We start from the raw sequence: 12349 nt of genomic DNA on the forward strand, positions 1-12349 counted from the left end.
AAAGAATAAGTTTGATGATTTGTACATCTTCGATCCTGCTAGTTGAGAGAATAATTAGATCTTCCGCATATTATAAGTGACACATTTTTCCTTATTGTCCGGAAAACTCCAAAGTTGAGGCCGTGGGTATATATGGCGTTGAGGGAATCAACAACCTAAAAGAACAAGATGGGGGAAAGGGCCCTCCTTACCTTGACCCATTTTAGTAACAAAAATAGCCATGGAGGAGCAAATTAATTAATGAGGATATTTGCCTTGGGATGTATAACATGGACTTCATCCATCTAACCTAATGAGGACTAAAGCATCGATTAGGAAGTCTCAGGTGACCATATCAAAGGTTTTATTGAAATTGATTTTGATAATGTTGTCAAGGATATTGTATTTTTAAAGACTAATGACTAACTCCTCTATTACAATAATGTTGTTTATATATAATGCACTTGCCTTTGATAAAGGCCGATTAAATGGGATCGACTAAGAAGTTCATTGCTAAACTTAATAAAGTCACAAAAATCTTAGAGATTTTTATTAGAGATGAGTTTATCAAACTAATTAGGTGGTACTCAGTGATGCTACTTGGATTTTAGGGAAACAAATAATGCTAGCCCAATTTATTCATCCCAAATTAGCAATTCCCCTATATAAAACATTGTAGATTTTTTTATGAGGTTTTTTCAGCTAACATATTAGTCTTTTTGAAAGAAAGGAATGGGAATCCATTTGTGCTGATGGCCTTATCTTGGTTAAGTTCAAATGTACCGATCTTGATCTCTTCCAAGGGGTTCTCTAGAAGGGAGAGGTCAATGTGAAATTTATGTGCTAGCAACCTGGACCAATTGATTTTGAATCGAGATTTGCGTTTGGAAACTATGTGCAAAGGAAAGTGAGGGGTAGGCCTTGTAGATTTTATCATCACCCTCAATCCATACATTGTTATGTAGAATGAGGGGTATATCGTTACAGTTGCAATGATTTTTGGAGACTGAATGGAATAACTTGTTATTGGAATCTCCATTCTTGAGCTAAGTGAGATGGGATCTCTATTTTTAAGAGCTCTTCTTAGTGATGGATAATTTGTAGACCCACACAGATTCCCTTACAAGTTCATCGGTGGAGAGGCTTCTACTTTTCTTAGTGGTGTCCAAAGATCTCAAGGCCAGGAAGAATCACTTTTTTATGCGGCTTGATAGATCGAAGTTACCTTTCACCCATTTTCTCAATTTGATTTTGAGATACAATAGTTTTTTTAGAAATTAGATAGACCCCACATCCCACGAAGGTTGGTTCCTCCTACCAAACCCTATTAGGCCTTTGATCCCTCCAATATACACTAGGTTATTTCATACCTGAAAGGTCGTGGTTAGAAGTTGTGCTTATCAAACTCTAAGCAAATAGGGGCATGATCAAACCCAATAAGGGGGGAGATTGGACTAATAAGCCTTAGGAAACCAAAAAAATGATCTAATTGAATCCATATCTTATCAACTTGCCCAGTGGTACAAGTCAATCTACAACAAAAAAAGAGAATGTTTGATTAGATTAAGATCATGTACTAACTGTTAAGCGTAGTTGATGTGATCTAGATTAGGAGTTCCCATGTTTCTGTTTTAGATTGAGAAAGTATTATTAAAGTCTTCACAAATAACCTAAAGGTTTAAGCAGTGCCCTTGACTTATACAAATCTCATTCTAGGACGGACTCTAGATGCTGTGAGTTATAAACATAGATGATAGTGCATAAGTAAGAGCTATCTTGCAGAGATTGATAAACTCTGCCAATATGCAGAAAAAGCCTGCACAAACCAATTGTCCTCTAAATAGTGAGCTATTCTAATAGATAATTATACCCTCTGAAGATCCCCAAGTTGGGATGTGTAAAAAGTTATCAAGTCATCCTCTTATTGACCTCTTGATAGATTGATCTCAATCGCTTGAGAGTTTGGAATTCTAGAGACAACAAACATTTACATAGCTGTTTACCTGAAAATCTAATCAGGAATTTCTTGGATGCTCAGTGTAGGTCCTTGATGTTAAAAATTAAAAAAAAAATAATTATTTTAAAATAATAATAATAATTGTTATTACAATATGTAAGCTATTGTTTATTAAAATAAAAACCAAACGTTAGAAAGGTTGTTTTACAAGAATAACCTTAAACTTTAACAAAAATAGTAAGTAGCCGTTGCCACGTTTTGTTATATATATAAACGAAAGGCAGAGAGCAAGACGGGGTTTGCAGAGAAGGAACCAAGAAAGAAAGAAGCTGCTTTTGGCGTTGGTTCTCGTCGGAACATGGGTAAGCGGAGGAGTAACAGAAGAAGGGGGAGGCACCGTTCGGTACCGAAGGTTTCGCCGGAGGAGGAGACATCTGCCAGTCCCCTTCCCATGCAAGGTCTGATCTTGTGCTTTTCTTTAGTTCCGCGAAATGTTAGTAAATGGTGGTTCTTGGGGTTTGGGGGAGCAGGGAAGATGGAGTCTTTGATTCTCTAGGAGGGTTTTGAGGTTTGGTGAGCAGGAATGGGCAATGAGTTCTTGTGGTTTGGTTTTTTGTGGTTGGTTTTCTGGCTGGGGATCGGAGGAGCGGAGTAGTTTGGTAATGCTCTTCTTTATTTGGGGTTCTTGTGCTGTTATATGTTCAAATTTGTAGTTTTTATTATTTTCTTGTTCTTTTTGTTCGTTTTTTATTTGCTTTGTCATGTAGAGTGGATTGCAGGAGAGTGGAGAATGGTTACTGTAGGAGCTGAGGGGTGATTTTTTTAGGATCTTCTAGCTTTGTTGGAGGGCATTGAATTATGGATTTATTTGTTTGAGATTCTAAGTTCTGATATGTGAAAAAACGTTTCTTGATGTGTTTAGGCTGATGAGAATAGACATGGACTTCAAATATGCCACCTTTTTCTCATCTTGTCTTAAAGAAAGAAGTTCATTCTGATATATAGAAAGGCTATAGCTTGTTAATATCTGATTTTATTTATTCATCCTTCTTTGGCATTAGAAGAACTATGTTGATTTTGAAATGCCAGAAAGAATAAGGTGTTGTGCAAGTTCAAGAGCAAGAGCTTCAAAATTTTACTCATTTTTTTTTGTGTTATTTGGTTACCATATAGTGGAGGTAAATGCCTTTGTGCAGAGATAAATTCTTTTTTTTGTTAATATCAAGTCAGTATGTGATTCATACTGACATTCTTGCATCTCTTTGTGACATATAATCAACCTAGTGCTATGTTTGATTTATTTTGCCTCGGGTGCTTGAATTCCTAAGTCTATGGGCTTATAAAGACTGCACCTTTTTATATGTCAGTTCATACTACTTTTTTTTCTTGATGTCACATGTAATGCCTATCTTTGTTATTTTCCTGAAGTCTATAACTATGCCTTTTGGGTATTTTTCACTCTATAAATTTGCTGATCCCTTTTAGGATTTACAATAGTTTAAATAATTGAGCTTTTATTTGTGTTCCATTATGCTCTTGTCCACTGCTGTTCTTTTACAAGATCTGCTACCACGTGAATGTCAAAATTGTGTTCAAATCATCAATCTCTTTATCTAAATCACACACTAACCAATGATGTAGATACTTGTGAGGCGAAGAGCGAGCATGATGAGAAAAAAGAGGTTAGAACATTTCATATGCCACGGTTTATGATTGATGTTGTAACCCCTTTCTTGGGAGTTCCATAAATTTGTGGTCTCCTCTAAATATGACCTTTCACCTTTTTTGTTTTTTTTGTTTTTTTGGTGATTCCTTAAATGGTTCATATATTTTATATGCATCCAATATTCAAATTGCTTGAAATGATTAGTAACCTTTTTCACCTTTTTTTATTCCTGAAATGGTTCATATATTTTGTTTTTGTTGCACAGTCTTCATCTGGATGTGAAGATAGGTCTGCTGCAGAGACAAGCAGGCCTCAAAGAACGCCATTGAGTGTACCTGCTGCATCTGGTGACACATCTTATACTTTATCAAATGTGCCCATATTCTTGTTTATGTCTTCTTTTGCAGATATATGTCAAATATTTTAGGCAATTTTAGTGCCAGCTAATTTTACTTGGATTTATGCTATTGTTAGATGGAAAATACAATCTAATTCATTCTTAATGAATATTACAGAGTTAGCTTGTTTTTTTATTGTTCTTTTTTCTTCTTTCTGTCAGTTGACAATATTAGTGTAGGAACTTCATCGATAGCTGCTAATTTGCAAGAACTTAGTCTGAAAAAGGAGGATCATGGTGCACTATCTGCTGAGGAGAGACCTGCAGTAATAATTCCTAATCACTTGCAAGTTTCTGATGCTGACTTATCACTTTTCAAGTTTGGTAGTTTTAATGTTGATGAGCTTCAGAAAATTGTAAGATCATATACAACGCAACCAATTCATCATCGATCATATGTTAGGTATCCATCGCAGTCTTTATTTTGTTAGTATTGCCTTTCTGATTTCGTATAACATGGTATGCTTCCAATTGCAGAAACCAAAATTATGAACAACTTAAGTCTCTATTAGAGGAAACTCAGGCAAGTGTAGCTTCCTCACCTGATATTGTTCTGAGTGCTTTAGGGAGAAGTTCAACTTCACAACCAGAAATCGCCAGAACTGAGTCATTAGACCTTGAACATGGACCTCAGCACAACTTTTTATCTGTCTTTGACTACTCATTGCCAAGCAGCATTGGCATTGGTCCAGAAGGCTACTTACAACAACAAAATCCATATCCTGCCTCATATTTAGCGGTAATCCTTCAAAGCATTTTAATTTTAATTTTGTGTGAATTTCTTATTTCTAAAATTGCTGCATCCTTCTTGCATTAAACTCCTCATACACATCACCTGCTTTCACATGTTGTGCTCTGGAAAGCTATAAACTTTCTTGTCCATGTTTGCAGAATCTTGCTATATCCTTGAGCTATATAAATATTCTTGTTCACGTTTGCAGTATCTTGCGACATCCCTGAGGATATACTATGAATACTTGAAATAGTTGCAATGTGGTAAACATGAACGTGGAAAATTTTTAATGTTTGAATATAAAAGCATAAGCAACAGGGTAAGATCTTTCCATCCTCTGTTTGCCCTTTTCTGTTGACAGTCGAAGACAAGTATACTGCTATCAAGGTTCTGGTTGAAGTTTCTAACTTGTTAGTTGTAGTCAAAGTGCAGTTTTCTGAATAGATACCACTTTTGAAATTTTCAGTCTATCAAATGTCAATAAACATAACTTTCTACCTTGTCCTTTTTCATTATTCAACTTTGAATCCAAGAACCAGTTCTAGTCATGGATAATTTTGCCCTTCCTTTCAATCCATACTTTCTTATTTAGCTTTTGCTACGTTTATGATCACCTAGGAAATCTAATTTTTTTTGCCTGAAAACATAAGAGGAAATATCCTTGGCATCTTTGTCTTATTCTTATAGTTTTTGTTAGAGTAAGCTTGACAACCTTGTCTCACCACCTTTATTGACCTTGGTGGATTTTGCGTCATGAACCTGTTCTTCAGTCTTTTCATTTACTCCCTCTTCCACTAGTGACTTTCTTCCTTCTATTCCCTTATGATTCAACTTTGTGTATTACTTGCGCAATGATCTTAAATTGACATAATTGCTTTATCAAGGTCAATTATTTGTTAGTAATATGATGAAAATGTAGGATGACTGCTTAATTACTTAAATCTAGTCTTAGCTCCAATAACGTGAGCACACAAACAGTCCCTCGTTTTATGATGTAGCTTTGATGGCAGTAATGTGCTGTGCTTATTCCCATCCTTTGAGTCAATGGGTCTTGATGTTGTGGCAAGTAGCGCATCCTTCACAAGGCTTATTTGGTAATTGAGTTGAGCATCAATGACTTTAGATACTTCAAAACAGTGAAGGAAAATAAAAGTTGAAACTCTACTTCTGAATTTGGCATTCAGTATGTAGTTTATACTAAATTGTAGAAGTCTCTAATGTCACTATGGTAGACTGATTTTCATTTATCTTTTGATGTTCTGAATGTTGTTTTGCTCTTGATGTATGATTGGATGAAGTCAGTAGAACTTCCCTAGGGATTGATATGCTAGTGCTTTGTTTGGTTAAGGTAAAATTAGGTTCATTGGGTCAATAGTATAGTAGTTTGAATTTGTTTTGGCGGAAAAGCTTTTGTTTGAGGTTGACTAAATTTGGACTAAATACTAATGAAAATAAATATCTTAGATTAAAATTATATTTTTTTTAATTAATGATGGCCATTTATTAATAATTTATATATCAATCTACAAATGTAGTTAATTAATTAATTAAATTTTGAAAACAAGATTAGTCCTCACCAAGGGCAGATGCATGGTGGGGCACTGTTGGCTGCCCCATTGTTTAAAAAAATTATTTTATACATTTTAAATTTTAAAATTTTGCCTTTTGCACCCATTAAAATTTAAAATTTCTCTCATATATTTAATTGAGCTTGGGTTCTTTTTTGTTTGTGGATTATTATATTTGAGTTTTGGGGTTTTTTTTATAAAATATTAAGTTTGAGCTTATGTATATGTTTTTTCTTCATTTAGCCTTAAATTTATTAATTTTAAATTTTTTTTTATTTTGTCTGCAGCCATACATTTAATGGTTTCTTGTATAAACTTAAAAATTCGCTTTTCTCTTGTTTCCTCATTGTTAGCTACACTTCTTGATTTTAACACTTAGCTTTTCTTTCATCCTTCTTTCTAATGTCTACCCCATTTATTGTTTTTCAAATTCATGCTTTACTTGGGTGAATAGAGGAAGGTGTGTATATATAGGCTATAGCTTTCAAATTTCCCCTATTTTCTTTGAATAATCAAAATTTTTTATTTGGGCAAGAATTGGTGTTATTGTCTTTGGTTCACATTTGTTATCTCATTTACAGAGACCACATACCAGTTCTTTGCCAAATAATTCATTTACAACACCCCAACCTGCTGAAAATTATGGCCTTTACTACCTATCCCAACCACCATCATTCATTCTGTACACAGGTTCCCTCATTGTGGTATCTGCTCTTCTTTTGCTTTATGCGAATGGAAGTTGTACTGCTTGGGTCAAAAATCTTAATATTTAAGGGAATTAGTAGCATGGCTATAGCTTGCATATATTCTCATGATTTACTTGTTACTGTGATCACAACACCTTATTGCATCTGGGATGGGGAGAAACTTGATGAACCAGGCTGAATATAGCCATGGAACTTGTCTCGGCCAAACTGTTGTTGCGTTATTTATGTTATTTCGTCTTTGGGAGAACTGTTTGATCATTCCTGTTGAAATTATTTTCTTATAGTTGGTCACTGAATTTTATATCTGTTAGATTTTATATTTTTGGTACTAGTGGGCCCTCTATGGGTTCTATATGGCTTAGGGGTCTTACACCAAAAAGTCTCAAGACTTAGTGGCTAAACCCCTATACCTATATATAAACCCATTACACTTTTATCACACAACCGATGTGGTACTATATTTCCAACACCCTCCCTCAAGTTCAACTCGGTCGAACTTGCTCAGACTTGTACACAAGAGGCCTGTTTTTACATGGACTTGTACACTACTTGTGTCTCAGAGGTCCTACACACATGGAGGTCATACACACATGGACTTGTACACTACTTATGTCTCAGAGGTCCTACACCACTTGTGTAAATATATATTGGGCTCCACTATATTGCTCTGATACCATGTTAGATTTTATATTTTTGGTCCTGGTTTTTAAAATCGTGTGAGGCGTGCGCCTTGAGGCGCGCCTCAAGGCGAGGCGCAAGGGCAAAGCCTCAAGGCGCACGCTTATGAGAATGGAATTGAGGCTTAAGCCTCACTGAAAAAAGCGCACGCACTGAGGCGCACCGCCTCAATGCGTGTGAGGCTTAAGCCTCAAAAATCCAAATTTTGTAATATCATTATAAAGCAAATAAAAATATTTATATGTATATACTTTCATTAATAAAATCTTATACATGTAAAATTCAATAAAAAAACTCATCGACACCTATCAACACCTATGGTTTTGCATGTAATACGTACTCAATTTAATTTTTTTAATCTAAAGATTATGTAAAAAAATGACAAAAATTATCAAGATAAACTACAAATAAAATAAGATGAGTTGCAAATAAGATTAGTTACAAATAAGATAAGATGAGTTACAAATAAAAATAAGTTATAATTTTATTAATTTTTGAAAAAAAATATATTTATTTTATAGATAAAAAAATAATATATTTTTAATCAGATAAGATAAGTTTGAAAAATATTTATTTTATAAATAAAAATAATATATTTTAATCAGATAAGATAAGTTTGAAAAATATTTATTTTATAAATAAAAATAATATATTTTTATCAGATAAGATAAGTTTGAAAAAAATATTTATTTTATAAATAAAAAAATAATATATTTTTAATAAGTTTCAAAAAAATTATTTATTTTATAAATAAAAATAACATATTTGTTACTTTGTATTTTGGTAGACAATATTGTTGTTTTTTTCCAAAAATTGAGGCTCACGCCTCAAAACGCCTCGAGGCTTACGCCTCGCCTCACGGTTGAGAAGCGCCTCGAAGCCCGCCTTGGGTTTTTAAAAACCTTGTTTTTGGTACTAGTGGGCCTATATGGGCTCTATATGGCTTAGGGGTCTTACACCAAAAAGTCTCAAAACTTAGTGGCTCAACCCCTATACCTATATATAAACCCATTACACTTTTATCACACAACGGATGTGGTACTATATTTCCAACAATATCGTCACCTGCTTTTGTTTAGTGTTCATTTGTTTTTTTTGTGTCGACACATTTTTTACAACACTCTTCATTTAAGGTCTTCTTTTTCTTTGTTTAATACTTGTCAGTTCTGTTTAACGTTCCCATTTTGTTGGGAAAGAAGGTCATGGGTAAGGAAAAATTGAAGGATAGGTGAAAGTCCACAATTGGCCCTCAAATGAAACCTAAATGTTCATTTTGATCCCTAAACGCACAGAGAAGTGTTAAGTTGATCCCTGAACCCTGCATAATATATTCGCTCTTGTCATTGAATTAATGGCACAATTATGGTGACTTTTGTCCTTGGACTACACAAATATGTTCGCTTGGTCTTTCTGTGACAACCCTATTGAGTCAAGAAAAATTGAAATGCATAAGTAGAAGAATTGCCAAGTTTCGCTTTAGCTTAAGAACCAAAGTGAACATTTTGGGTATTGTTTAGGAACCAATTTTGGACTTTAAATATTGAAAACCAACTTAATGTTTAAAACAAACCTAAAATTTAATGACTTTTTGGAGTAGGGAAAATAAAAGATACCAAAACAAACCTTATTTTTCTTTATGAAGCTGCATTTGGTGCTTGGATACACTTGCTAAATTTTTTCTAATGAATGGTTGATGTATCAACGTCATATTTTTGTCATAGTGTAGGTCGGAGTGGTCTTAACAGGAGCTCAAACTCTACTGATGAACCGAAACCCCTTGGCACAAGTCACCGATTAGTACTTTCCTAAAGTCTCGGTGCTCACATAATTTGTGGAATTATATTTTGAAGTTTCGTAGAACCTCTCCTTTTGGAGTTTTGTACTTGAGCCTTGATTCTCACTTGTCATGTGTACTTACAATGACTAGCATGTCTTCTTTGTTTGGCATGTGTATGTCTATAAATATGTTGCAACTCAAAGGAAACCAGATTTTGGCATGGGAGTCATTAAGAAAATTTCATCTCATCAACCAGCTATTTAATTTGAGTTTAATGCTGGATGATATCCAAATAAAGCTTCTACTGCTTTGAATTTAGTTCTAGACTTCCTTTGTATGGCCATGCCATTGTTTTAACTCTTGCCTTAATCTTGCATATGCAGCACACAAGGTCAGATACCACCACTTCATCTCATTCAACACAGCAGTCATTGTCTACCACAAGTATCCACACTGGCCAGATGCAACCTCAACATTTACCTGTCGACAGAAATTCTCAGTCAACCTTTCCTACTAATTTCGTCTTCCCATTTCAGCCTCAAAGCAATGCTTATCCATACCGTTTGCCTACAACCAGCAACCTTCAACAAAGGCAAACATTGAATCCTTTTGCACCACCTTTTATACCAGTTCGGCATAATCAACCTTCAACCATGCAACTGACAGAAAGGAATTATTATATCCCTCAGCAGGTACCATCAATGATTTCTCCACTATGTTTCCGATTATTGTAGTCATTCTTATTCTCTTAACATTCATTGGTTTCTATTACCAGAGCTTTCCCAGACCAATGCCAGCTATGCTCACCAGCACACCCAGCAACCTTCCCACAGAGTTGCAGGAACATCAATGGAACCTTCCTTCAGGGAACTCGAGTGACTCTGAAGACCCGCAGTCGGATTACTCTGATCAAATGTAGGGGAACCAACAGTACATTCTATTCCTCTGGGATTATATGGGTGTTTCAATACTTGTATTTTGTACTATTGACATGGCTATATAGTATCAGATCCTGGTTTTTCGGTTGCATGACACACAATAAGAAACATTTAGCTAGCTACTGAGGTTTGATGTATTTTAGAAAATCAGTGTGTTGTAGCCAGCACAAAATACGGCAATTTCTCCATCTTCCGGTAAATATTGAGAGGGGAGTCTTGTGACTTCTTGTAAAAGTTTTTTTTTTTTTCTTTTGATTTCTTGTAACAGTCAAGCAAATCATATAGCAAGGTGTTCTTGATCTCCCCGGGAAATTGTGAGTTCATCCTTTTTTTTTTTTAATGTTTTTGACTTATTTTCTTTGTGTTCCTTTTGACATTACAGCTCCTTTTTCAGGTATCCTAAATTTGGCTTCCAAAGCCATAGTATGTCTTTTGCTGGTGATTGACAATTCATTAATTGATGTCGCCTTGGTTGCGCATGCCTACCAAGGGTTGTGATAGAAAATAACATGCAAATACGGAAGAAAATAAAACAAAAGTATCTTAATTTATGTGGACTATTTTTGTTAAAAAAAAAACACCGGTAGAAGAGAGGAAGATGATTTCGGTACACATAAGTTTCACGGTAAGCTTTGCAAATCAAGACCAATGAAATAATACGTTGAAGATCACCAAGTTACCATGACTCACACACATATTGAATACTTAACCATGCTTTGGAAAAGTGTTGAACCTTGATATTTTGTATAGAAAATAAACTCAATATCAACTAGTTATTATGTTTGTAGTAAAAACCATGTAAATGGATTCATCTGAATTTGTAAAAAAGTAAAAACTAAAAAAAATTTGGAATACTTGCATATAATTTTTTTTCCTTTTTGGGTAACAACTAAGGATGCAAGTGCTAATTGGGGGATTCTCTGGGGTTGGGAATGGGAGAAAACTCTTTCCTGCCTAGCGGGGCGCAAACTGGAATGCTCTCCTTGCCTCGCCCATAGAGATCCCCACGGGGAGGGAGGAATCCCTATGGGGCGCAGGGATTCCCCAACAACAAAAATAAAGCAAATATTTTGATTTTATTTATTAATTTAGTTTTAAACTTTATGTTATTTGCATTAATTAACTTGTTGCATCTTATGTTATATTATGGTTTATAAAGAGAAATATTTTGTGAAATTTTTATTTCATATATGATGTGTCTGTTGCAGGAAAAAAAAAGGAACCAAACAATAATTTTTTCATGTAAGAAATTTTGGGACCGGATTTTCCGCTCCGTTAGAAGTGGAGACTGGAATGGTGATGCAGACCTGCGCCTACCTGGACAAGTGGGATGCGATGACCTAGGCGGGGTCATTTTCGTAATTTTCCTAAAGAGGTAATTTTGGTGTTCAGAGGACCCCATTAGATGGAAAACAGGTCAACAAGCAAAAGTCACTCGCAAACTCGTGAGTCACACCCTTTTTCGGCCAAATTCCATCATATGGGTCTCGAAAATAGCAATTTTGCCGTTTATGGAAAGATTTCCTCCATCGATATCTTGGGCTGAAGATCTCTGATTGAGACGCCGTTTTTGGCATTCGCTATGTTTGGTTTTTAATTTTTATTCTATGGTGTCAATCGCGAATTTTCTATTTTTGAAAAATTTTCAATTTATTTCTTTTTTAGTGTTTCTTGTTGGTCTATTTATTTGTAAGCCTTCGGGCTATGAAGGCAGCTTGAATTTGAAATAAAATTGATATGTTTTTCCTCTAAATTCCTGGGAATTTTTAGACTAAACATGATTTAGGTTTCCATTTCGTTGTTGACTTGGGTATTCATAGACTAAACAAGTCCTTAACTATATCATGCTGCGTCAAATGGTCATCTCATTCCCCGCCCAGGCTCGGCCCACTTGTATCCCTAGTAACACTGACGTACAATCTTACAATGACCAAGTTGTAATAAATGAA

The 12349-nt window shown here is 34.9% G+C and overlaps 1 protein-coding gene across 1 annotated transcript; it reads left to right on the forward strand.

The window, feature by feature from the left end:
• Nucleotides 1–2248: 2248 nt before the first annotated feature.
• On the forward strand, nt 2249–10606 carry LOC120251844. The gene is made up of 7 exons (XM_039260499.1): nt 2249–2394; nt 3578–3618; nt 3868–3949; nt 4162–4402; nt 4477–4738; nt 9846–10154; nt 10238–10606. The coding sequence occupies exons 1-7, from the start codon at nt 2295–2297 to the stop codon at nt 10379–10381; spliced, it is 1179 nt and encodes a 392-aa protein (XP_039116433.1). The 5' UTR covers nt 2249–2294; the 3' UTR covers nt 10382–10606.
• The last annotated feature ends 1743 nt before the right edge of the window (nt 10607–12349 follow it).

The sequence above is a fragment of the Dioscorea cayenensis genome, chromosome 20, assembly GCF_009730915.1.
Source record: "Dioscorea cayenensis subsp. rotundata cultivar TDr96_F1 chromosome 20, TDr96_F1_v2_PseudoChromosome.rev07_lg8_w22 25.fasta, whole genome shotgun sequence".
Lineage (NCBI taxonomy): Eukaryota > Viridiplantae > Streptophyta > Magnoliopsida > Dioscoreales > Dioscoreaceae > Dioscorea > Dioscorea cayenensis.

What these genes read in the sequence shown, in the direction of transcription:
- LOC120251844 (XM_039260499.1), top strand. Translation starts at nt 2,295, where the DNA reads ATGGGTAAGCGGAGGAGTAACAGAAGAAGGGGGAGGCACCGTTCGGTA. An exon ending in AGCATGATGAGAAAAAAGAG is followed by an intron (nt 3,619 to 3,867) that starts GTTAGAACATTT and finishes TTTGTTGCACAG; the next exon opens with TCTTCATCTGGATGTGAAGA. An exon ending in CATCATCGATCATATGTTAG is followed by an intron (nt 4,403 to 4,476) that starts GTATCCATCGCA and finishes TTCCAATTGCAG; the next exon opens with AAACCAAAATTATGAACAAC.